Source organism: Chelonus insularis, unplaced genomic scaffold (assembly GCF_013357705.1).
Source record: "Chelonus insularis isolate UGA/USDA-ARS -01 unplaced genomic scaffold, ASM1335770v1 contig_94_pilon, whole genome shotgun sequence".
NCBI lineage: Eukaryota > Metazoa > Arthropoda > Insecta > Hymenoptera > Braconidae > Chelonus > Chelonus insularis.
In genome coordinates this window covers 401,167-428,906 of record NW_023276783.1, presented here as the reverse complement: position 1 = coordinate 428,906, position 27,740 = coordinate 401,167, and the positions used below count along the sequence as shown (strand labels likewise).

Genomic DNA, 27,740 nt, shown 5'->3' with positions numbered 1-27,740 from the left:
TTTTTAAATAAACTATTCAAATAATAAATATTTAATTGGAATAAAAAGAAATGATTGTTGAAGAAAATTTTCCATGAAGAATCGATAACCGTAATATAAATTGCAAAATAAAATACCTTATTTAATGAGGACGATATAAACAATGACGAGTAACAGACGTAAAAGAATGAGAAGGAGGCCACAGATAGTGACATGTGCGGGTCACAAAAAAATTACGTAAATTAGTGTCAATTGCGGACGACCCGTTAGAGCCTGAGGGATGACATGGGCGGACTGCAGGTTGAGAGTGGATTTGCACGGCCGGCGACCAAACGCCAGAGAAGACACGGGGTGAGAAGAGTTCGGAGAGCTGTGTGTGATTGATGAGCCAGTGATAGCGACGGGTCTGCACTCGACACTTTGCTACTGCCACCAAACAATGCATATTCATCGGACGTATAAATAATGCCTGTTTAATACATAAATATAACCCGACAAACCTATAGTCAGAATTCAAGCCACTCTCCAAGTTATATACAATATACAATATTGTGATAAATAATTTATGAAAAGTTCTTTAAATCTATACCAAAACCTCCAATTGATTTTCACATTATTTTCTACATAATTAATCTTTCCATTTCTCGAATTATTTCATTTTATTTAAATATTCATCTTCTTTTATTTATAATCCTCTGGATATAATCAATTTTTACACGGAAAAATTTTATTCTTGGGAAGGTGATTTTAAATATACATGATAATTAAAATCGACTATTTCAGTGAATACATTTTATCTTAAGACTGGAATCAATTTTAATCAAATAAATAGATTAATTAATTTTACTCATTTATTTATTTTGATTAACTGTTTGTTTGAATTAATTAATTATCAGTCGGAATTTTTCGTAGAAAAAATGTCAACTCTAATGGAAGGGATAATGAATTTTTTAATAATTGATTTGACTGATTTTTTAAATGAAAATGAACTTGCGAAATTAATTCATAGATTATTTTTCGTTAATTTAAACGAACAAAAATTCTAAAATAATTAATTTAAAAAAACGGAACAAGAATAATTACTACTCATAAAGTTCAGCCTTTATTTCTTTATCTTCTGGCAATTTTTTTCTCATTTATCTAACAGGAAGTGACGTGAAGTCATGTAGTTGTAATCAATTTATCGTGGCGTGAATTTAAACGGTGTAAGTACCACATATGTTAGCGATTCGCCGATCAATTATTTTTGCTTGCGTGCTTACTAGTTTACGATCATGCTTGCAATACTGGTGTTTATACATTACAAGTATAAACTCTAATCTATCTATCTTTATGTGTAATACTGGAAACATTAGCGTGTATATTTAAGGGGTGTATATGTGGTACGCGTAATTTTACCAGACCGGCACGAATTGTAAAAGCACCTTACTAGTGAGTGAGCGAAGAAGACAGCGTTATCGTACATGTTCAACTGGCATGCCGTGGCTATAGAATTACGACAAGATCGCGTGCTAAACGATTCCGCTTTCATTTGAACACTGCTCTGTAAAATATCACAAATTGCCATTCTACTTGTCCCTCACTTTTTCTTCTTGTCTCTTTTCCTTTTTTTTTCCCCCCATTCATTCACTATTAATTTTACGATGGATATCATTTCCTTTTTTTTACATTTACTTATTTATTTTTTTTTTCAAGTATCATAAAGACTTTTTTTTCAATTTGTAATTAATTCAATTGAACATGTTTTATCATTTATATTTCTACAGAATGATGCAATTAAATAAAATAATGATTAGATAAAAAATCAATGAGAAACAATATTAGAGGAAGAAAGGATTAAGTGGAACGTGAAGGGAAAGGATAAATTAGAAAATTAATCGAAATATTAATTATTTTTAATATATTAATAAATTGAAAAATTGATTGGAAAAAGTGTAATAAGCGTTTTTGAACTTATTTTAATAAATTAGCAAATTTTATCGAGCGTTTCACTTAGCTCCTGCGTTGAAAAAACGTTTTTTATTATCTTAAAGATATGAAGCATGGTTTTTGTTTAATTATCTTCGCTTAGTTGAATCATTTGTAAAAAAAATTTAATTGTAGATAATTCATAAACTAAACTAATTTTGACTTCCCATTCATTTCTATTATTTCTACATCTGCATAAATATTTCCTTCAATTTTCTCATTTTTACATGAATTTATCATTAAATGACATATTTTAATTGATTTAATACCAGCTATTTACACAGATTTACATTTAAAAATTTTCAATACATAATAAATTAGTTTATGCATCCTTTGCTAAATATTACGTCAAAATAATTTTCTTTTATTTCCATCTGTACATTCTATTGTTTTGGTTTATGCTATTCTGAATTCCGAGAATTTCTTGGTGTATTGAATTCCGGGATACACCGCTAGGTACGTAACCGCGAGAAACTGAGAGACACGAGCAAAAGAGGAATAACCATGGCTCGTATAACTAGAATAGTGAAAAAGAGATAGTAAGTAAGCAAAGAAAGAGACAAACAGAGGCCGAATTGAAACGATTCGCATTTTCTCTGAAAATGTCGTTGCTATTTCATGTACTTTTTTTTGTATCCTTTGAAAAATTTGTACACTCTAGATTTTGTTTTATGAATAATAACGCTTGAAACAATAAAAAAAAAATCGCATTTACAATCCTCGAAAAAATTCAATAAAATTCAAAGGAAATTTTTCGACGAATTCGATATTTATACAAAGTAAATGTTATAAAAAATTATAAGGAATTCATTCAATTATAAAATGATAATTTTTACCGCCAAAAAAGTTTATTTCTGAAGGTGGATAATAAAAATCAAGTAGTGAGGTGTAGTAGTAAATACCGATTGTGGTCAGACTCGGCGTCGTGACTCACTTTTGGTGGTCGAATACGTTTAGTGTTTTCTGCTGGAAGTTCCAAACAATTCTCTGCCAATAAAATAGCAGATGAACGTTCGTGACAACGGAACAAAAGATTAGATATAAAACAGTAGAAAAAAAAGAGAGATAAAAATAGAAAAAAAAAAGTCCACAAAACTCTAATTAACGTTAGACCTAGCAATCAGCGTCAAACACTGAGTCCTTCATTAGAACGTGAATCAAAATGCTGACTCGTTCTTTTCGTTCATTTCTAGTATTTAATCTGGAAGACACGATGTAAGCGAATAGAACTGAGAGTTGAATAAACTGAGTCCTAATTTTTTTTTGTTTTTGTTATGGATTCAAAAATGAATTTACCTTGAAATAAAATTAATTATTCACAATAATCCAGTCCACGATTCTTTGTGATGTTGTGTAGCTCAATAAAATTTTCGACAACTTTATTAGTCACACTGGAGCGACACTATAAAAAATAATGGAAATAATTTGGTAAAAGAAATTTCACTAAACAATCAAAATCTGAGCGAGCCACGTGGGAATGGTATAAAGCACAGCAGGAGCGTCGTTTCTCGCATGAGATCTCGCCAATGTTTCGTCGGAAACTGCGTTATCCGTGACTCCCCACTATCAAGTGTAGGGGCAGGACGAGGAAACTACCCTGAGAGGGTACGACGCGCGACGATGCTCCGCCTCCAAAGAGAAACCCCATCCCTGGTGATCCACTGCGAGTCTCAGGAGCTACGGGCCAACTATATGCCAAACTATCCTGCTAGTGAGACCTGGCTTTGACTCCCAAGACTCTAGACGTGAATCGACAAGTCACATCGTTTTACACAGCCTACATTTTTCCTTGAAGCCATTCGTCCTTCGTACTTTTCCTACAAGAAAAATTTTTCCGCAACAAATCTGACACTTGAAACCATTTTTCTTTTTAATTAAAATTACTTATAATAATGATTGTTAATAATAGAGGCGATTTGATCTACATTATGCTATGCAACTAATTTTAGAATTTGTCTTATATGGAATGAAATATCTCTCAATGTGCAGACGTGAGTTTTGAGATTCCTGCTTATTCGGCTCTACTACTTAGAACTGATTTACTCGTCTTGATTTAATTTTAATTAACTTACTTTATAAAATTGATTTTTTAACTTAAAATAAAATGAAAAGAAACTAATTAAATGCAAAATTATACATAAAAAATGAAGATCCAATTTTTAAATCATAAATTAATCAAGAATTTAAAAAAAAGATTAATCTTAGTCATTATAATTAAATTGACTCTGTCGTGCATTCTTTTATATTTTCAGAACATTTCGAAGTTTATTATCGTGATGATTGGTACATAAATATCAATCAGCAGTTAGTTATAAATGTAACGTTAAACATGATAAAATAAACATAAAATATTGGATATAAAATCTATACAACTACCAAGTGTTTACTTATTTACAAATTGAATATAATATTGCATCAAAATTTAAAATGTTATCTACCAAATACATTATTCTATGACTTGAACATCAACGTCATTCAAAAGAAATAATTTACAGCATGTTGAAAAGTTAACTCTCACTGAGTTCACATTTAATTTATGTATTAGGTTACAACATTAAATCACATTGCATTATTCATATGTAAAAATTATTTATTTTGCCTTTTAAAATAAATGAAAATTACTCGAAAAGATAAAATGTGTAAATTTCGATAAAATATGAAGCAACACAGCAGTTTGACACACTTCTGTTGACTTTAATTGTTACAACGAATTAAAAAAAAAAAAATATGAAATAAAATGATAAAACACTGACTGAAAAGGCCTGAAAGAGGGATCACGAAGGATGCTTACAAGTTGTTCTCTATCGCGACATCGAGGTCGAGTGTTTTTATTCCATTACCCGTGCCACGGCAACCTCTTAACCACTTACTTAGCCCAGAACCTTCGCTCTTTTCTATACCCAGTGCGATCCTCTTTACGCTCGATGGCGTTTGACAACTCAAATATTATCGACGATCCAAGTCTCCTTGTCTTCTCTTCATTTTATTATACTGTTATACACTATATCTATATGCTTTCGGCCATTTACAGGTCGAACTTGTCAACTTGGTGAAAGTAATAGATAAGATAATTTATATTGACACTATTACTTTATCGAAAAAAAATATAGTCACACTCTACATTATATATACGGTGAAAATTGTTTATTTATTTAACAAAAGTTTTACTTATAATAATAATGACTTGATGACTTAGTATTTTTATTGGATGTTTTAAAATTTAATTAAAGTATTGGAAATCAAAACAAATTTTTTAATTAAACCGACTGTGGCTTCGATTGGCCTAGTAAGAATGGCATCAAAGGACTGTAAAAGGAATGGTAAGCTTTCCGCATCACTTTAAAGGGACTTTCTAGTGTAAATTGAAAGGTTAAAAGGCCATTTGAATGGTTTTTACACTTGCTCCGTTTATGATAATAAATAAATTATTAAATTAGAATAAAATATTGATTAGAACTATTTTTTTTAATCAATTCCAATCATATAAAAAATTAATTTTTTTCAACTCATGACATAAAATATTTTTTAATTATTATTAAATTAAATATTTTTTTTTTTATAAATCTATTGGAAGGGCTCTTTGATGTTGATGAAAAATAATTTTTATTTTTGTAAATTATAAAAAAAAAATATGAACGAATTCATCAAATATTTAATGTGCTTTGAGTAAATAAAAAATAAAACTATTTTGTTTATAATTTATTTAATTTATTTTTTCGAATTAGAGTATTATAAAGTTAGAAAATAAATGAGTGCTAATCCCAGGATGATTTGATGGGATGAATGAACATCATCTGTATGAAACTTTTACTCCCATGAGAGGGACACTAGCAATTTCGTACGCTTTGTAAATGATCTTCCTTAATTGAAATACGTGAAAAAGCATCAGTTTCATACACAACTGCATTTTCGTTTCCATCCACTAAGAGACTTGGAAATAGCATTGTTATTTTCATCGAAAATTCATAAGTAATGCTCATTTAAAACATAAACGTTCACTAGAAATAGTATTTGTCTTCAATTAATGAGCTATCGCAAAAACTGTACACACTTGAATATTGTTTCAAACATTATTGTTTATTTTACAATTTTTATAATACTCCAATGATAGGATATGGTTATCAATCACATCAAATTTATTCAACTGGTAAATAAACTTTTATTCTTCATCATTTCATGTCGTTTATAACCAACAATCATAAAGCAATGATTTCTAAAAATATTCATGAATGGAAAAAAAAAATTCTGTTAAACGATTTTGATTCAATTGATTCAGAGTTTAAAATGCAAAGAGTGTTAATGAAAATTAGTAGGTAGTAAAAAAAAATCATTCCAAGTTGTGCGATGATACGAGTTTTCAATTAAACTGCAGGAGATAACGGTAATAACACCCACTTAAAACACTGTATTTTATGAAGTGATTTAACACGGAGAATAATAAATCGTAAAATTACCAACCTCCTTTTTTAATTACATGATATTTTATTCTATAAAGTAACTTTAATATCCTTAAAAAAAATCAAACTAAGATTCTACTAATTTTACTTTTAAATTTATAAAAATTATTATCTACAATATTTTAATATTTAATTTAATAAATGATAATTCAATAATTTTTATTGATTTTTCTAATCAATTCTTCTTTACCGACTCACGACGATTGATAAAAAAAATTTAATAACCATCCAAAAGTTTAAAATCACACAGTATTACACGCGTAACCTATAGATTCGTGGATTAAATACTTTTTATTTAATATAATCTTTGTAATAACGAGGTTTTCACAATTTTTGAAATATTTACATATCGGAGAGGAATCTTTTTTGATCGGAAAACTTGTTCCCTCCAGGCTGTTGTATGTGCCAGTGAAAATAACCCCAGAATAATATGGGAAACGAAGGAATATACATGCATGTTGAAATAGAGATAAAATCATGAAAAAAGCGTACACCCACACGTTGATACACACGTGACTGTATATTGAATATATAGATATATATTACAGAGCCAAGTGAAAAGGAAAGAAAGTGTGAGAACGTTTATACGCGTATGGTTTTCCAACTTGGATATAGAACGATTCAATTGTGGTACAAGTGCTTCCGCCAAAATTGTTGGTAGTTTCTGGCGGCCATTTCGAGGCCCATACTATACCCTTACCCATCCTGTTACAAACACGCATATCACATGTGTATGCAAAAACGATTTATCTCTTGGATAGTCGTTATTTCAGTCCGCTCCTGCGTCGTGGCACAAAATTACATTAACATAAACACGATGGTCGACTGGCGCGTATGCATCAAAAATATATTCGGTCACATACGCTATGTATGTCCTTTTTGCTCCTCTATACTCGATCGAGCGTGCGATCATTTATTCCGCTTTATCTGTCTCAATTTCAACGCGACGATTACCGTTTAAATATTCAAACTTTTCAATCCAATCGTTTGAATATTTCATATATTAAATTATCATTTATACCGATAACATTTGTCATATTTCTCAAGGAAATTACGTTCTCTGTATATTGTTTTAAACGTGTTTGCGGTCAAGCATCAAGTCTATTCCATCTATAAACTTTGAATTGATATTTTAAAATTATTTAACAGAACAATTATTCGTGTTAAATATTTTTTCTTAATTTCCCTTCATTGATTTCTAATTGACATTGTAACAATTATTAATACATTTGCCATTAAGGTAAATGTAGTTAGACAATGGTCCTTAGCTTCTATTCTATTTAGTCTGTATTCTATCTCTTTCTAGCTTATTTTGTGCATTTCTGCTTTCTGTTCTCTAACTTTCTTTAAATTTTTCTTAAACTTTGGTTTACTTTTTTAAAAAAATTTTTTTAAACTGCTTTTTTTGTTCCTGTTTTGCATTTCTTAAGCTTCAGTTTTGCAACTTTCATATTTGAATGTTAACACTATTCTTCATTAAAAAAAAACAAACAAACAATGGTTAAACAACAATAAAAAAAATACTGGCGAAGTAAACAGGGAAAGTAAGAGAAAAATATAAGCAATTTTATAATAAAATTTTGTTCTATATTATTGTTGTATTGAATGAATTAAAAATAAATAAATTCCTGAAAAAATTATAACTATTGTTGATAAAAATCATTCTTGAGTATATAATCATTTCCAGAACAAGTCCTGTTACTACCATAAGTCTATAGTCCTGTAGCAGACACAAGACACTGTTCTGTTCTGACAATACAACAGTGTCTCGTTGAAGTTACATGTTTTTCTGTGTACTCTAAATCTACCGTAAAGCTACCCCTAGTAGAGTATGCCAGACTTCCTAGTAAATGAAGTTATCATTTAGTCATAAATAAGTACACAACCGGTACTGGATGATTACTTCATGCCAGCCTCAATGGTGGGACTGTAATACATTTCTTCTAGAAAGCTTGGGTCTACCATGAACCATTAAAACCAAAAACTTAATTTATTCTTTACACTACTTTTTATTTTTATTTTTGAGTTGTTTTTCGCATTATTTGTGACCACCAAAACGAAATGTATAGGAGTGTATGAAATTACAATTTTTTACACATCAAAATAGAATTGTCTCAACTGATTCTAACCTACCTTGGATCTACCCTAGAATTGATCAATCATAAATTTTTAGAAATCCATGATATAAGAATTGTTAATCAATAGTTCATCTGCTTATTTTTTGTACGCCATTGCAAAAGTAATTTTCTAATCTGTCCCAGTGATGACCTAATTTATTTTATTTTATATTGAAAACAAAAATAATCAGTACTTAACAAGAGTATCCACACGTGTGTGACAAAATAGAAAAGAAGGTGGCAAAAATACTATATATATAAAAGGTTTAATAAAGATACTAGAAAAATAAGTAAAATGAGAAGAAACGTGTTGAATTAGTTCAGCTGGTGCTGTAACATTTTTTATCTTTGTGTCTGATTTCATCCGTGCTTTGGGGTAGATTGTGGACCGCTGGCCATTCCTTTTACAAAGCTCACACGTATGTGTATCACGTGTAGGACTAGTTGGCGAGTGTTTGAGTGAACCAATATCGGCTGGCAAGTGAAGGATGCCGCACACGCTGTGCGTTCAACTATAGGGAAAGTCTGTGAGTAAAGAAACGCTCTTTTCTTTCGTTTTGAGACGCGAAAAGCGTACAGTCTGCTTCCAACAACCTGCACGTTTACCCGATAATGGTTGTGGCTCGTGTGTTGCACTGTGTGAGCGTCTTTACCAAATAGCTATTTCTATCATTTATTTACTTAAAAGTCAAATAATTTGTCTACAACTAAATCCAGTAAAAACCTAAATATAATAACAAACAAATAGTGTTAAAGGTGTAAATCATTAAGAAGGACATAAAATATAGGATAATGGTACTAAAAAAATGTGCAAGAAGGATGGAAAACTGTACGATGCTTGATACACCCCAAGCGTGAAAGTTTGCCGAAGGAAATGTTCGGTGAATGATAGAAATTACACGCTCCAAAGAGTTCTTATAGCTGCCTTGGGTACCTTGCGATTCATCCGTCGTTCGAACTTGGAGTTTGTACACTTAAATAACAGTAAGACAGGTCTAGCCGATTTACCGACGTAGCAAATGGGTTGAGTAATCAAAGCAGTAGAGTTATTTGGATTCCAAATCGTCCTATATCCTTATATACTGTGAAAAATCTAGTGTTAATGGTAGTACCGACCTACCCCACCATCCTACTTTCAAGCCATCCTTAACTTTCAATGTCTTATACTCTTGGAAAAGAGCATTTCATCCAATCCAATATATTATTAGACTTCCGCTGATGCTGCTCCACTAATTTCAAACTATCTCAACAGTATCCAGTTTATTGCTGTTTTTCTAATAGCTCAGCTGATACCAAAATAATTAAATTTCGTGTCGATATAAATTTATTTACTTCTCTTTTACGTAAATAATGAGTTTACTTTAATATTTTATGCTTTTTCTTTACATTCATTTGATAATGAAGTTTTTTTTGAAACACCCTCAGTTTTGGAGCAAAAATTTCAAAAACTTCTATTGGTTTTAAATTTCGATGAAAAAAAAAATCATTAATTTTTTTAATGTGCTATCAAATGACTTCTAGAGATAATTTTAGTCACCAGTAATTTTAGACGTTAATTTTTTAGGGTAATATTAGCCTTGAGCATAGAAGAAATTATGATGTCAAGTAGTGTATATAGCACGAAATAAAGCAGTAAAATTCCTAGGGGAATGATTTGAAAATAGTGTTGGCGTTTGACACGAAGACGATGGCTGTTCGGTAGGTCAACTATCCCTAGAGGCTGAAACCAATCACGTTTGGTACCTCTCTAGGGTCTGGTTGTTACTGTCTTCCGACAGTAGCATTTGCTTCAAAGGAACGACATCGTTGAGTTACTAGAATTGCTCAAGTTTGGTCTACCATCAGGAGTGTTAAAGGTGCCAGGGGCAACTGAATCTAAACGAATCCATCTGTTAAAAATTTTCACATTTCAATTTAATATTCGGAATCGAGCCTCAAATTCCATTCGAGCTTTATAGTACATATGTATAAATTTGGGTACGTATAAATATATCTAATGTATATAAGGATTAGATATGTGTGATTGAATAATCTGGTATATTTGAAAAGTTTCCGTTATATCCTAAAGAATTGACTACATCTACTTGTATTCCGGATGTGAAGATAAAAAGATGCCCCTGAGAGATGCTCTATATTGGAAAGGGTAGCATAGTTTTATTTTATGACGACACTTTTTAGAAAAATGTCTTCACTGATTTGTAACCTTCAAATAAAAAGAAATTATTTCTATGATTTAAATATAATATTGAATTTTGAATTTTAAATATTTAACACTTCATTATTAATGCGGTGAATTGTTTATTTAAATACTCAACTAAAACATTTTTTTTCAATCTCAATAAAACAATAAAATTAATCAATAATTACGTATAATTACTTGAATAATAAATGAAAAGATGCTAATACAAAATACATATCCTAATAACAAATATAATATCAATTATATCAAGTTTATTATTAAAATAATAGCTTTATTATTTTTTTATGAATGTATATTGTTAGAAAAATAATTGTTAATGTGGTTGCTACGATAATTTATTGGAGAAATAAACAGTAACAGTAAATCTAGTAGAATAAGCTAAAATTGATATTCTAAAAATGAAACAATATTCTTTAGAATTTTAATAAAACATACTAAAGCTAACTGAGATTTGTTTGTTAATAATTTAAAAAGAAAAAATGCATGAAGAAAGTGCTTTGAATTGCAAGTACTTGATGCTATCGATGGAGTATGGGTAACAGATGTGCGACGATAGGTTTACGATTTGCTCGGACTGTATAGGGGCCAATAATGGAAATAATCTCGCACCAGCAGCGCCACGCTATTAACTATCCGATTTAATTTTATTATTAAGCGTACTAGTAGTAAAAATTACGCGTGAAGGCTTGAGTAATATAGTCACAACTTTTTGTATTATACGTTCAATTAGTCCTAAAAATATTGTTTTTTGTGAAAAAAATATTATAATAGCTTTCGTAAAAATTGCTTTTCTTTGAGATAATTTATTTATATCACACAAATTGTTTCACTTATTTTAAATATAAAGAAAAAAATTAAGATTCAGTTTTGAACATTAAATAAATCACTTTCTAGAGTTCAAGCGGAATTAATTAATAAAATTTACGATTAGAAGTTCGATTTTTTGGCTTTAACTTATTCAATCACAGAATACTACTGGAAGCATTAAATTTTAATTTCAATTAAACTTCAATCGCACGCTTGAGGCTGTAGTTATGAGTTTTTATGATTTCTAAAAATTAATGACTTTTTCTGATTAGTTAAAAATAAATATCATTGTTATATATATTATATACTCAAGTATAATGACTTAATACCAGCCAATTAATTGTTAAATTAACAATAAAATAAAGTTTATTTATAACTTTTCAATTGAATAAGGTCACTGTTTCAATAGTTTTTTATGAAACTATTCTCGCTCAGAAAACTTTACAGTAACTTTTGCTTCTGTTCAAATAATACATAGTGGCTTTTTCTTTTTGATTAAATATTGATGTGACTTCAATAAATAATGTACTCTCTTGAAATAAAAAAATAGAAATAATGAAAATAACTGTAGAATCAGTGAATATTAACTTATTCTTTAGTTATATTAGAATAACTGTTTGAAACAATAGTCCCATGTTCATTAATTCTGCATAATTATCACTGTTTTATTTGTAGATAACAAAAGCATTATTCTAAATGAACATTTCTGCAAACTAATATTTTTCAAGTATAAAATAAAATTAATTGAACGAGAATAAGTTCATGAATGACATTGACTTTGAATATTTATACAATTTTATTCCTTAAACAATAAGTAAATATTCACTGATTTTCACTGATTCAATTTAAGAGAGTATCATGCACGAGATATTAAAAATAAATATTTTACATTCCTTGCAAATGATTTTACAATTTAATAAAGTATAAAATACTCAATTATGTGTTTTAATTAAGTTTAAAAATGAAAAAGATTTTTTTTTTCATCGAGCTCTAATAAAACGTACTTCCTGGGAGCAGTTTCTTTTTAACTAGATTGTTTCATGGTCGAACGGAAGCATTTTTCGAAACGTTATTTTCAAAAGTTAATACAACGAGTTGAAATTTGGATTAGCGATTTGAAAATTTAGATGGGATTATATTAGGAAGTAATGGGAATGAGAGAACGTGGTGGAATGATGAGGTGTCTATGTAGACGGTTCAAGTGATCTCATCGAATTCTTGTAATCCATTCGAAAGGATACAGACACTGACAGTCATCCTCACTCCATGTCTGACTTGTTCTCTCCACTATCACGTAGCCCGTCACGTAACAGCGTTACATGGATCCGAATCGGGAGTATCCGGACCCGAAGCATCAGTCTCCTCCGTCTTCGCTTGTCTGAAGCCAGATTTTCCTAGAAATTCCAAGCTCGATTCTCGAGACCAATACAAATACGAACCTATCTCTCTTTTGCTTACACTGTTTTTTATTATTTATTTTACCAAGTCGGTAAAGTGGAATTTACGAAATTCAAATATTCTTCTATGAGGATACAGATCCAAAGAAATGAGGAATGCAAGAAAGAAAAAGCCATGTAAGAGCACACAAAATAAATGGACATTGAGCTTTTCTTTCAAGAGTATTCCTTTTATACACCGCAAAGATCGTCAAAAAAAAAATATCTATTCCTGTAACGTCCATACTTCCTGGTAATGATAATTATTTTTACAATCAATCCTTTTGAATATTTACTTTACTTTAGATATAATAAGCTACCACCGATATCTATTCTAATGATTCCTTTATATTTTTTCAAATAAATTCATGATTAGAATGATATTAAATTTAACAAAACACACAATCTATCAATTCACAATATTCCCAGTGATATTACCCAACAGATAGTCAGACATCAACTAGTGTCTTCTCAACACTCGAGAATAAATAAGATTCAGGAGATAAATCTGCAAACGACGGCTCTATCGCCCAAATTTGTTAAAAATAAAATAAAGATGAGTAGAGAGAATAATAATTCAAAAGGAGAAAAAAAAAATGAAAGAGGCTAACGCAAACCTTACAGGACTGTCAAGAGGTGACCGTGGTTAGAAAAGGTGGTGAAACAAGTCTCCTTAGATTTGTATAGACAGGGGTTCTTCAAATAAGGAATATAAAAGCAAGTACGAGAGCAAGAATCTGCACGAGAAGGGTAAGAATCGTTGTTGAAAAAGAAAATATAAAAAAAAACAGGGTGAGGGTGAAAAAGAGAAAATGTAAGATGGCGATGAGAAAGAGAAAAGGGAGTGGTAAGCAAGCATCGACTTGCATTCCAAGCAGACCCGCGTGAACCGGGTTCATTATTTTCTCGTTATAAGTTTCTACAACTCCAGCTTGTTGCCGTAACACTGTTAACGCGACGCGCCGCGAATTGTTAAACGACGATAGACTGAATGTAGCAACTAAGAGCTCTTTGCACACGGTCATTTCATCAGTGGTTTTATATAAACACCTATTATTCTATTTGCATGAGCAACCAAGTAAAATAATGATCAAATTACAACAACTATATTAGAGTACCAGTATTTTCATTAAACCGTTTTTTTTTTCTTCCTAAAACTCATTTTCAAACTCACTTACAACGAGTAAAGTCAAATTAGATTTTCAAAAGTACACAGTTTAAAAAAAAAAATAAAACCTCTTTAAAAAAATGGTTTATAAATCATTTTTTTGCCAATAACTGAGTTTATATTTTTGAATAACATCCATTAACCAACTTTAGCTTATATGCTACCAAATCGCTTGATCATATTTTAGAGCCTTAAAAAATTAAGTTATGACATTTTACAACACTAAAGAAATAGGCTACGACATTTTATGACGCTGAAAAATTGAGTTATGACATTCTAGGAAGCTAAAGAGTTAAACTTTGACGTGTTATTACGTCAGAGAATTAACTACTAACATTTAATAATTAATTTTTTGTCAATTACTTACAACATAAATGACTTCAAAAAGCCAAAAAATAGGCCCTAAATATAAGTCAATTTATGGTAGAAAATATTTCTTACTTTAGTCATTAAGTATACTCTATCACTTAAAATGGTAGCAATGATTGAAGATAAATAATGAGTCATGAATAATAATTAGGTCTAAGTAGTATACCTAGACCTGATCAAGATGTAAAAATTGAAATTTGAAACCAAATAAAAGACACATATATTTATATAAAGGTGAAGAAAGCATGAATAAAGTATGTAAGTTAGAATGGTGTTGAACAAACAACTGCAACTTAGCTCATGAATTAATTTTGCAATGGAATCGCTTATACTACATTAAGTTTTAATTTGGTAAACGCCTAGGTTGGTGTATAGCCTGTGCCATGTATTCATATTAGCTTTGTTCGTTCACGTTAAGTAATGGATAGCCTCAGGAGTAACGGTTGTCTCTGACGGCAGGCTTATTACTCTCTCTTTTATTCTTTCTACTATATACTTATAGTACTTTTTCTTTCTTTATCTTTCTGCCTTTCTCGATTGAGGCAGCCCTCAAGCTATAAACCTGTTCTTTCTCCACCCCAACAGTAGAACAGCAGTTTACTCGAAGCCGGATATGCCAAGCAAACATTTACTCATTCCATAAGAAATCCATCCATTTGTCGATTGTGACCTTTTGAATCATTTTTACTACATCTTCTCATCATTTTAAGTTTATATTGAATTCCAACCGTAAACTGATGAAGGTATATTTTACTGAATTCATATTCATGTTTTTGAAAGATTAAAATTTTTTTATGTTGCTCTTTTTATCATTTAGATAAAAAGAAAATAAGCTACTGCGATTTTTAAGATGCAGAAAAAATTTCTTTAAAATCCCATTGAAACTTGATCGATTTAAGGATGAGAATGTTTAGATGAAATTTTTAAGCAAATTCTTAAGTGACTTTGTAGTTTATAAATCTGTTGATGTTATTTTTAAGTTAAAAAACCATCTCAAATAGATTAATTAAAAATTTAAGTAAATTTAACTTTTGAAGAATTTCCGTGTAATGAGTTTGATTAAAATAATCTTAATATTTTTGTCACGTTTGTCTGACACGACAGCATAACTTTTGCATTACATTCTATCGCATATCAAGATTAAGTTTTTATCCGCAATTTTTTTTGCGTGTCAAGAAAGACAGTGAAAAAAATCTTAAGAATAATTTTGGGGTGTTTTTTTTTGTAAGATTATATTTTTAAAATTCTGTATATTTTAATGTAAAATTATTCAAAAAAAAAAAGTGATATTTTTAGATAAATCCTTTAAATTAATAAAAAAAAAAATGATCCTCTAACGAATGGTTTTAAATCAATGAAGTGTTTCTCTAAAAGCATAAATGTAATCCTTGCATAAAAATCTCACACTCATACAATAATGCTTGATTGTAACAAAATTTAATGGATAAGATTAAAATAGAAAAAATATTTTCATGATAAATATTGGTATCTTCTAGTATCTTTTATTCGAAGGTAAGATTGTTGTAGAATTCGAAGCTAATTGATCGATAATTTTTGTACTGTTTATCCCAAAATAACATAACTGATGAACATCTGAGACGAATAGTAACGAATCGAGTAAGAAGGAATAGTTTTGGCAATGAAATCACTTGTTGGATTTCCTGTAGTTGTAAATTACGTTCTTGGCACGGGCGTTTTCCAGTAAAGCGTGGCAAACATCCTGCTGAGACTTCTCTCGTCTTTTGTTAGCCCCCTCGGGGGCTGTGCGGCTTCCATTTCCACTGAGTCAATCCATTCCATATCTTCCAAATTCCAAGCTGATCGCCTCCAGAACCAGATTCTTATCTTTCTCCCTATTTCCCTCTTTCTCTAGTTCTCTATTCCAATTTAACCGTCGCGCCTTGAAATCAGAGAAAACCAATTAACACTCCCTCTCTTTTCTGTCTTATTCACTTGTACTCTTTTATTCCTCAAACTTTGCATAAATTCTCTTTTTTTTTATTCTCATTTCAACTCATTATTTTTATTTAATTTACATACCTACAAGAAGTTTTAATTTTTTAATGCAACAAAAATTTTTTTTTAATGAAAATAAAATTAAATTTACATTCACATTTTTTCTCATACTTTTTATAGTCGTTGAGCACCTTCTGGGTTACTTTCGATTCAACACGTACAAATTATTCTCATCGTCGTTGCTTTTTCATCCAATGTGCAAATGAAAGAGCAAGCAAGAAAATGCAAGAGAGAATGAGAAAGAGAATGAAGGATAAATCGCCAGAGATCACTTAGTACGCGGTATAGTTGACTGCAATAGCACAGGTATGATATACTTCTGTGGTATAGAATAATACATCTGCTTTAAAGCAGATTAATACATGCAAAAAATGTTATTATTACACTACATCTTAATACTGGTAATTTAATGTTAAATAAACCTCTTTAATTCATTCAAATAAATTTGAAATTTAATTAAAAGAATCTTTCAATGTTGTGTGCATTATTTTCCATATTTAAGTGTAATATTTTTTAATCTTTATTTGTAATTGTTATTTTTCTTCCTCGACTATTTTATAAAACTTACACCGATATCTATCTAAATTCAGCCTCATTCTGGGATCCTAAATATGGCTCACTTAATTTTTGAGATTTCTCGTCTGACATGCCACTTATAAGTTAATTCAGGCCCAGAAAAAAAATAAAACCAGAGCTGCTATTTAACAATTATTTATTTAATAAATATTCTTAAAGTACCAATAGAGTAATTGGACACCAAGACTATTCAGTAATTATTTATGTAATGAGTAGCTCGGGCCTATATATCGCCATATTTCATTGTTCCATCGATAAAAAAATTTTTTTGAACAAAAAAAACAATTTATTTTATTATAAATAGTTGCAAAGTTTTTTAAATTTTTTTTCTGTTGACTTATTTAACCAGTAAATTGTTAATGAATGTAATAAATAAAAAATTGAAAAAAAAAATTTTATTATAAATCGTTATTGTTTAATTAAAAATAACACTGTTGTTTTAACAAAACTTTCGACATAGATTAGTGATTCTGTTTATTCTCATTATACATCGTAGAAATGCTCGCGTCAAGACATTACTCAAGTGTCTTCTTCATTTACACCCCCGTTGGCATCTCGTTTACCATCTATCCTTCCCTTCTCTCGCCAACCCTTCATTTTTTCTCGTCATTATGTTTATAAGAGAGATAAGACAAATTTGAGCATATGACGACATGATACATTGCATTGATAAAAAGACGTTGGTATTACCTGCAAGTATTTCCTGCAATTGACTTAAGTCAACTGGTAAGAATACTACAGCTGAATGCGATCGTGCATGAATAGACTGTATAACGAACAAACGATAAAGGTACAGTAAATAAACGAAGAGAAAGAAAAGCATGGTCACAGAGAATAGTAAACGTATGCAACAGTCAAGTTGCTAAGGCTCGCTCAGCATAGCACCATCAGCCAAGTCTTCCAACCAAGCTCTCTCTTTCTCTCTCTCTCTCTACTCCTTCTAACTCTTGCCCGTTGGCACGCCGTAATAATACGTAATATCTTTACTGTTTTAGGCAGCTGCTCGCATTATTCGGATGCCAAGCATGCCATGGAAGTTTAATTTCGAATCGTATTATATCTGCGAGTCCTGGAAAACCAGCGAAGAAGAGAGAGAGACGACGAGATAAAGCACAAGAGTGAGAAAAAGAATGATAAAGAGCAAGAGGAATAAGAAGTATCAGCGTATCCGCGAGACGACGGGCTTCAAGGAGGTAGAAAAACCGCGGAAAAACTAAATGGGATAATATCTGAGAGAAAGTGAAAAAGATTAAGATTTAATGGCGTATTTTTGATGACTTGAGTATCGTTGGAGAATGCAAGAAATTTTTTTTGCATCATATTCTATCATTTTTGTCTACTTACTTTGAAGAATATTTTCAAAAATATCAAATTATATTAAAAAGTAAAATATAATAAATTATTGAATGTTATGTTTAAATTGATAAAATGGCTGATGACCTGGTTATTGACCTCAGCAAAGTTTCTGATCTTTTTGACTTTGCTTTGAAATTTTGATAATTAAAATTTTCTAACAGTGATTAACTAATTAACATTTAATTTCAAAATAAAGTTCATTACTTGAAAAGTTTTTAATGACAGTCAATTATGAGTAATTGTTTTTGTGTTTCTATCAAGTTTGTATCTAAATATTTATTTTTCATCGTTTAAATGAATAAAAATATTTAATAACAGATATAAAAATAATGTTTCTGGTTATTATTGAATATTTAATTGATAAAAAAGTTCAACAATATATTTGTCACTAATCTCTTTACATGTTTTTTTTAAACAATAAATTGATTTATATTTATTGTAGTCCATGATTTTTAGAGCAATTTAAGTTTGACACGCGGATGAGAGACTTTTACAGCTGGAAGAAGATTGACGATCGCGTGTAGCCTGCGTAAAAATCACGAAGTAGAATCTTCAAAGACTTATCGGTTTAAAGGACTGGCCACTATGTCGAGTAGGCGAGGATTCATGAGTCTCTAGATGTATAAGAATAAAAGAGAACACGAATGCTGGCTGTCTAGAATACATGAGGAATGTTACGGATATGCTTCTAGAGTACCGGAAGTTACGGTTAAGTGTAGTTTCTGCGGCTATTACCGTTTTCATGAGAGCCCGGAGAATCACACTGAGTTTCAAATCGTCTCAGGTCATGCTTGTCTTCATTTCAACCCGAAATTTCGATGATCCGAATCATTACTTAAAATTTCACCAAATCGTTACAATAAATGGTCTGGACTTTGAAATGAAAATACTTGGATAAATAGTTTTCCTCTATTTTCTTTCAAAATTTTTAATATTAAATTTTATAATATGAAGGTAAATAAATAATTTCTTTCATAAATTTAACATTTCACTCTTGTTATTACACAGAAAAAAATTATCTGTTACGGCAACAGATTTTTGGTTTGCAAATCGAATGAAAGTTTATAACAATAAACATTTAAATATTTAATGTTTTATACACCCGATAATTTTTAATGTTTTATATCAAGTCAACTAGATGAAATTGACATTCATAACTCTTTTTGTACAGTATCGACACCAGTTTTAAAAAGAATAATGTCTCATGTTTGTGATTTTTAATGAAGGCTTTTCATTTTCAAACAAAACAAAGGGATTGTAAAAATGACACATTCTGTCAGCTGATTTTTATAATTTTTTCGTAAAATCATGTAACTTCATAAAAGAAATTTCAAATCTCGTTTATACTAGTAATTCTCATCTTCCAGTTGATATGAAAATGAGTACAATGGACATGACTCAAAAATCCATCTAATTATTATGAACATATTGTAAAAAATTTGTGATCGGAATCGTTATGAATGTTGTTAAATTTAACACCTACAAATTTTTCTGTTAAGATTACAGAAAAAAAATATGTAATAATCATAAACCAAAAATCTGTTGTTGTTACAGAAAATTTTGTTCCGTGTGTCATTCTTATTAAAAACATTTTTAACATTATGCTACAGAAATGAAGAAAATATTGAAATTACTATTATGTAGACATCATACGAAAAAATGAAGTAATTAATTCTCAGAGACAAGAGAAAGAATTTTAGAATTAATATTCATTCCGCATGAAGTCAGTTATGATTATTTTTTTAGAGTTTCCAAGATTACAATATCAGAAAAATGACGAAAACAATTGTATATCTCTAAAGACAATTTTTTTACTTCAATTTTTATTGATTAAAATGAAGAGAAATACCTCTGAGATACAAATCTAATATAAAAAAATATCTCCAATCCTCTTATTTATGTATTATTAAAATAGAAATAAATTTAAAAATATACTAATGAATAATCTATTTAACTAAATTTACGTAAAACAACTAATTTATTCATCGTAAACAAAAAAATAATGAAGCAAAGCATTTGAATGAAATCATAGCTTATTTCTCATATACAAATAATGAATGAAAATGCAAAGAATAAAGAGGGAATAAGAAAGAAATGTATGAGACAGTCGTGAGTACTCATTGTTGATTATATTCGATTAACCAGATAGACAGAACGTAGAGAAAGGAAACGTGACTTGGATTTAGTTTTACTAGTGCACGTACATCTCATTTTTATTTGCAAACGTCTCTCGGGCTTGTATGAAACTAATTTTGTTTGACATTCATTCGATCGTATATTTTGTCATTCTATATATATGTATATATATAAGAAACGATATATATATATATATTTATAGAATATTCAATATTTCTCATAGTAAATTACAATTAGAAAAGAATAAAATCTACAAAACTATCCTAAATAAATATTAATATTTAAACTATTTCATACTTTTGAAACGATTTACAATTTCAAACAGTATATTATTTCAATCTTTAACAAATAGAACTTGCTAACGACATCGGTTTATTTCTGATTCAGTCATTTCACTTTAGAATTAAGAGGATGAGGCTAGCAGTGGTAGTATACTGCAGTATGGTAGAGCATGTGAAAGAGAGTATGCTCCACAACCCATCAACGTATCTCATGTGTTCATATAGTGTATGATGAAAATGCATGTACTAATTGGTACAAGATAGAATTGCATCCATCCTTAACACGATATGCTTTGCATATGGCATATAGAAGCGGTAATAAACAGTGTAGTAAGTTAAAAACCAAATAGGAATTCTGACAGCTATTCAAACAATTCAATTATTGTTTTACTTCCGCTATTGAAATGATATCTTTTGTAACAAATATTTTTTTTTTTGTTTTTATCACACTTGGCAACGAAATTTTTTTTTTTGTTAGTATTTTCATGTCAATATTTTTGTTAATGAATAAACTACTGAAGAGTCTCGGTAATTGGATTGAATTTGTTGTTTTTTTAATAATTTAATTCTCATATCGATAATCTTAATTGTGTCTTTTAATTTTTATTAGCAATATTAAAGCTGAAATAGTAATTTTAACAGAATTTATTTTAATAATAGTCAATGATCAAATTATTTTTGTGGTTTTGAATATTTAGTATTATTTAAGAGAACTAATTTAAATAGATTGTCAAATTATAATTTCATTGATAGCAATCTCGTTGAACTTAATGACATGAGTAATCAATGAATAAATCAACTAAAGTACTTTGATCACTGTCTGATAGTTTGGCACCTTATAAATTATTACTAACATTGAGTAGAACTTTCTCAAGATACATCAAATATTCTGGAATACTTGAATAAAATTTTTTTTGTAGAAAATAAAATTTATCTTAACGATAAAAAAATTTTTTCAACTACCCACTAGATATTTTTAGAAGAAAAAAATTAAAAAAAATGTTTTTTACACTAAACGATTTTTTGCTATTATTTGAAATTCTTTTATTTTTTTTTCAAAGTCATTGTATTCCCTTAGTTTATAATACAAAGTACGTTTTATAAAAATATATACATATATGTATAGATCTTTATAAAAATTGTTTCACATTTATTTACTCATCTACTAAAAAAATCCAATAGCCAAGACTGTTATTGACAGGGTCATTTAATGAAAAAACCAGTGAATGAATTGTCAATTAAAATATAAATACAACAGAGAATTGAAACCTAGCAATACTAGTTCATTTAAAATTTGAAAGCATCACAATATATTTATATAAAAAAAATAATTAAATAAAAATTGTTGAAAATAATTATCTTGTTTCCCGGAAGAAGATAATAAATTAAATAAAAACTTAAACTGAATGAAGAAAAATAAAAATCGATTCATTATTGATATATGAAAAATACAAAACCTATAAAAGTTTTATAGTCAACAAACTTCTTTCCATCCCTTTCATCTATCTTTTGAGTTCTTTCCACTTTAGCTATGTGAAATTCGTTTCCCCTTCAATATTTTCTATCTTTTTTCTACAGAAAATTGAAATACATTTACTTTTTCACCCTTAACCTTGAGATCTACACATGTATCAACTCCCAGAGCATTTTTAACTGATTCTTTTTGCTCTCACACTTCTTTTAAAGCTCAGAATCTCACTTAAAGCTTACTCAAGTCTGGTGTAGTACTTTTGGCCAGAAATACTAAGCATCGCGACAGTGGAAAGTTTAATAAAGGTACAAAAATGATAGCAAAGAAAAGAAATGGTAGAGCGTGCCAACTCACGATAACGTTGTCGTCTTTTTTTCAACGCTTCTACAACTTTAGCTCTTTCTACGGTTTTTACTTCACTTAAATGCTTTCAATCGTTTATTATATTGACATAAGAATATTTATTTATTAAATAATCCAGTAGTAATTTATGTATTTTACTAAAGAAATATTTTTATTCTCAATTGATGAAAATTGAAGAAGGATTATTTTCTATTATATAAAAAATTAGTATATATCGTTAATTGCTTCTATTTTAAATAAAAATATTGTTATTGTTATAAACTACATGGAGAAACGTATAGTCTCGGATTGTTCACATTATCGCAGTAAAACAGTTAATATGGTAAGCAATAACTACAGCTGCGGGATTATGGAGATATATGACGACAGGACAGTTTATAACTCCGTAGCTGGATGTAAACCTATCTCTGGTAGCCACGAGACCATGTATTCAACAACTAATTTTTTCATATAATTGTCCTTTTTAGATTATTGTTATTGTAATTATAACAATTTTATTTTTAATGATAATCATTTTTACTAAAATCATTTATAGTTACATTTATTATTATGACAAATCGCACAAATAAGACTTTTTTTCTTCAATTAATTATGAAATGAGTTTTAATTACTTGAAAATAATTACTACTTAATAGAAAATCAAAAAAAATTAAAATAAAACTAAAAACATTTTAAATTCAAATTAAAAATCACAGTGATCGGTATAAACAGTGTGCTATTTATCGATAAATACAACATCAGTAGATAAAATAAAAATTTACTTACCATTAGTAACAGACTGCCTGAAAATTCTACATTACCGACATTCACTCACTTAAATCTCCCCCTCCCCTCTTCTAGCCGCTGCCACTCACAAATCACATTTGTTTCAATTTAAAACTTTTTACTTTTATGAAAATCACTTCAATAAAGTTAAATTAGTTTATTTAAAAATAGGAACCATAAATTTACCTCAAATATGAAGATTGAATTTATTTAAAAGTTTTCGAAAAAAAGAGCTCACGCAACAGTTAGGAGCGAACACATTAGTATAAAAAACATCATATTAATAGAAATAAATCACTGAATTTACTCTTTATCACTTTGAGTACTATTTTACTATCATAAATTAACATATTTTAATTACATTAGCATTTAATAATCGTTAATAATTCAAAATTTTTCGTAAAATATTGAGAGCGTCACTCGACGATGTGAATTAGTTGAACTCTCGAGCAGAACTGTGCTTTCTGAAAGCTGCGCCGCGATTGGTGGAAAAGAAATGAAGCGCGAACAAGCGAGTCCACAAGCGCCCTCTAAAGATGTATTGCAAACTTCACCAGTCAGCAAAGTAACCATTGTGTTGTGTTGACAACGATGATCCAAACAAACACAACAAATAAAAAGAAAAACAACGAAAACAGTAGTAACATTGTCATTAAGTGAAAAACTTTAAAATTTATTTAATAAGGTTGTAAAAAAATAATTATTATAAATCATGATCTATTACTATGGCGGAACTTCATGTTTTTGGCCAAATAGAATCGGCTGAAAGCTTTAAACAATCATCATTATTTTGTAAATGGAGTTTTCATTCAGGTAAATCTACAAAGAAAATATTAGAGTCATATAATAATTGTTTTATATATGATTATTTTATTGTAACATTAGTAAAAAAATTATTATATTTATTTGTATATTTTTTAATTGATAAAAAAAACACTTTTTTAGGGAACGGTTGGAAGCTTATCAATGGCAATAATGAAGGTCAAACTCAAGAATGTCGTGACTTATACAAAAAAAAATTAACTTGGAATCATCCAGTAGACTTGCATTATTCAACCCAAACAATCCAAGGTTCTCCAAAAATTTTAATTCAAGTATATTCTAGAGATAATTACGGGAGAATATTATTTATTGCATACGGTACAAGTTGTGTACCATTAATACCTGGATATCATGAAATCAAATGCCATACGTGGAAACCAATAGGTAATTGGCAAGATAGACTGAGAGATAAATTTTTAGGAATTACTTTACAATTAAAATCACCAAGCTTATTAGCCAATAGCACTGATCGCTTTGAACTACTCACGGAAACAGAAGGCATAGTAAATATTCAACTACATATCATGTGTAAAAATTTCGATAAATTTGGATGTTTGATGTAGTAAATGAAAGTATGAACTAATGGAGTTTGATGAATTAAAGAAATCAACAATGTATTTCTTTATTATTTTTATGTTTATACAATTATTCGAACCAAAGTCGTGTACGAATTTAGATAAATATGTTACGATTACATGTGCAAATGAAACTTCATGTGAAGATTTTGATTACGAATTCAGTAATTTCACTGATATTTCAAATATTGAAACTACAAATGATCCATTGAACGATGGTGAATGGGAGTTAATTACGACCAGTACGCCAGGAAAAAATATTACTGTTACTAAACCACCACCAGTTACAACAACACCAATGCCAAATACAATGATTCAACTTGTTAATAAATCAATTACTGCCAATATTATTAGACAAAAGAAGGTCATCAAGAAGAGCCAATCCGAAATATGTCCATGTGATTTACAGGTATTTTCGTCTACAATTAGAAACAAATTGCAAAGTTATTCTTAATTTCTAAACTGATTTTTAAAAAATTTTTCTGTTTTTAGTTCTCTCGGTGTGATATTAACTGTTGTTGTGACAACGATTGTACAGAATTTCATCTTTCAGTATTTTCTGAATGTTCTAACGTTCGAGATGGATTATATGACAAGCGTTATTGTTACAATACAAACTTTATTCAAAAAAATAATACAAAATTTATTCTGGAACGAGTGGCCAATAATCTTTTTTGTATTTCGTACGATAACCTTCCACCTGTTTATACTAAAAGCAGTACAATTGTAAGAAGTATTTCTAATATTTAGCTCTTTATTTGCTTTTGTTAAGATTATTTTAATATTTTTATTATTTATAGAAAATAACAAATAGAAAAAAATTTGACGAAATATTAACCAAAGAGTTAGAAACGAAATATACTTGGGATCAAATGGATTTAATTATTCCTGAAACTCTAAACACTAATCATCCATATCAAAACGGAGATGTCATATGGAAAGTCAATTCAGGAATTATTAAACCTTTCGGTAATGAAATCGACGAAATTTACTTATTAACAAAATTTGGATTTATTAACAAAGTTTCATACTTAATATTTTTTATTAATTTATTATAGAACTTCCAATCAGTGGATTCACAAATCATTGTTCTTTGAAAAACACTGTACAATATTTGAAGGACATAAAAAACACATGCTTGCAAACTAAATTAGAAAACGATAATCCAGAGTTATTTATTGATGCCTACAATAATTTCACAGTTGTGTCATCTCCATTATTTTTAAATTTGACAAAAAAAGCACTTTGGACAAATGAGGTAAATTTTTTATATTTTTATTCGATTAGTCTATATATCATTGGTCAGCTATACTCATTGCACAAATGAAATTTGTAAACACATTGAACAAGACCTGAAATGAATGTATCTTGATTTACAGAGCTGTCCAAAAAATGTTTGTATTCCAATCGAAAGTCAATATTGCTTACAATCCTGGGATATGTGTAATATTTTAACTCCATTAAATTCAACTTGTATAAATGGTACCTGTAAAAATATCGTAAAACGAGTACTATACATTATCACTCATAATGGAACAATGGGTATCCAAAAAATTCGTATTAACTTTCAATTAGAAAATGTTTCAACCAATTTTCATCAACATTTTCAAGTTAAACACGAGTGGGCAGGTTTTAATGATAATAATATTATTCATCGAAGTGGTAATCCTGGTTATCTTATTAACAAACCAATTATTATTGGTTCATTAACAAAATTTGTTAGTAATAAGGTTGTAAATGAATTTATTAGCATCAACAAATCGAATTATTTTCTAACAGTGCCTTTAGCATCACCAAATTATCAATGTAATGAAAATGATCGATATACTGTAGGTTTTGGCGAACATTTGAAGACAAAATGTTTAGTTTCATTACAAGCTTCGAATTTTTCAACAAATTCATGCTCTGAACTTCATAAAAAAGTCCTTAAAATATTTTTTGATGAATCTATGATAAATATTACAGCTAAAGAACAATATAAGTGGTACGTATCAAAAGCTAGTAATATTTCGAATAATAATAAATCAAGTTGGAATCAAATTCTTTTGAAAAAAATTCCTAAAAATGTCCTCGGACAAAAAATAAAGAATGAAATTCGCTGTTCTGGTTTAATAACTACATTATATATAGATATTATTTATTATCTATTACCAAAACCAGATGATATCGAACATTATAAAATTATTGGTGTAGGAATGACACTCTCAGATGAAAAAAACATTACATGGTCTGAGTGCTCTACTCCTAATTGTACAAAAACCTTAGAACTTGAGCTAGTCACTTATGTTAAATTCCATGATGTGTCTTCACCAAATACTTATTATGCTGGTGGACCTAATCTAGATGTTAGTCTGCCTTATGATTTTTTTTATCCATTCATGAGTGGTTTTAGTATACGCATAGAACTGAATTTGTATCTTTTTGCTACAATTTTTATCACATTGCTATTTTTATAAATATCGATTAAAAGATAGAATTATAATAACCATTTATTCGTTTAGTCTAGTTATTTCTTACCTATTGAAATTTGTAATTATAAAGATAAAATTTTTATGAATAATAAGATTGATTTATTATTGACAATTCAATATAATCAATTATTTTGTATTAATAATAAAAACAATAGCTAAATTTAGAAAATTTAATTAGTTAATAAAATTATCAACGTAATTAGTGATGACAATTATCAAGAGAAGAATTAAATTTCTTGAGGTAAGTTTTATAAATTTATAGATTTGATTTTGCTTAATGTGGATATATAAATTTTATTGCTATTATTTTATTTAATTATTTTCTAATAATTAAATAAGATAATAATTAATAATCTAATAATAATTATTATTATTCTATTACTATTATCTTATAAAATACATACTGG

General features: G+C 29.0%; 3 protein-coding genes across 4 annotated transcripts in view; 2 read left to right on the top strand and 1 right to left on the bottom strand.

Annotated features, from left to right (window-relative positions):
- The window catches only part of LOC118072679 (lachesin-like), a 55,887-nt gene extending 32,309 nt beyond the window's left edge, over positions 1 to 23,578 (bottom strand). The window contains exon 1 of one of the 2 annotated variants that reach the window (XM_035092728.1): positions 23,466 to 23,578. The gene's annotated coding sequence lies outside the window, so the exon portion shown is untranslated. Of the gene's footprint in view, positions 1 to 3,243; positions 3,473 to 23,465 lie in introns of those variants that run through there. The other variant, XM_035092727.1, reaches the window with a different exon arrangement.
- Positions 23,579 to 24,037: 459 nt separating this feature from the next.
- Positions 24,038 to 24,879, top strand: B9d2 (B9 domain-containing protein 2). Its single transcript, XM_035093304.1, has 2 exons — positions 24,038 to 24,278; positions 24,411 to 24,879. The coding sequence occupies exons 1-2, from the start codon at positions 24,191 to 24,193 to the stop codon at positions 24,848 to 24,850; spliced, it is 528 nt and encodes a 175-aa protein (XP_034949195.1). The 5' UTR covers positions 24,038 to 24,190; the 3' UTR covers positions 24,851 to 24,879.
- Positions 24,837 to 27,341, top strand: tctn (tectonic). Its single transcript, XM_035093303.1, has 5 exons — positions 24,837 to 25,271; positions 25,355 to 25,588; positions 25,663 to 25,831; positions 25,921 to 26,120; positions 26,242 to 27,341. The coding sequence occupies exons 1-5, from the start codon at positions 24,870 to 24,872 to the stop codon at positions 27,316 to 27,318; spliced, it is 2,082 nt and encodes a 693-aa protein (XP_034949194.1). The 5' UTR covers positions 24,837 to 24,869; the 3' UTR covers positions 27,319 to 27,341.
- Positions 27,342 to 27,740: the final 399 nt, after the last annotated feature.

Coding starts and splice junctions, on each gene's coding strand:
- B9d2 (XM_035093304.1), top strand. CDS start 24,191: ATGGCGGAACTTCATGTTTTTGGCCAAATAGAATCGGCTGAAAGCTTT. Junction 24,279..24,410: donor TAAATGGAGTTTTCATTCAG/GTAAATCTACAA, acceptor ACACTTTTTTAG/GGAACGGTTGGAAGCTTATC.
- tctn (XM_035093303.1), top strand. CDS start 24,870: ATGGAGTTTGATGAATTAAAGAAATCAACAATGTATTTCTTTATTATT. Junction 25,589..25,662: donor ATACTAAAAGCAGTACAATT/GTAAGAAGTATT, acceptor TATTATTTATAG/AAAATAACAAATAGAAAAAA. Junction 26,121..26,241: donor AAGCACTTTGGACAAATGAG/GTAAATTTTTTA, acceptor CTTGATTTACAG/AGCTGTCCAAAAAATGTTTG.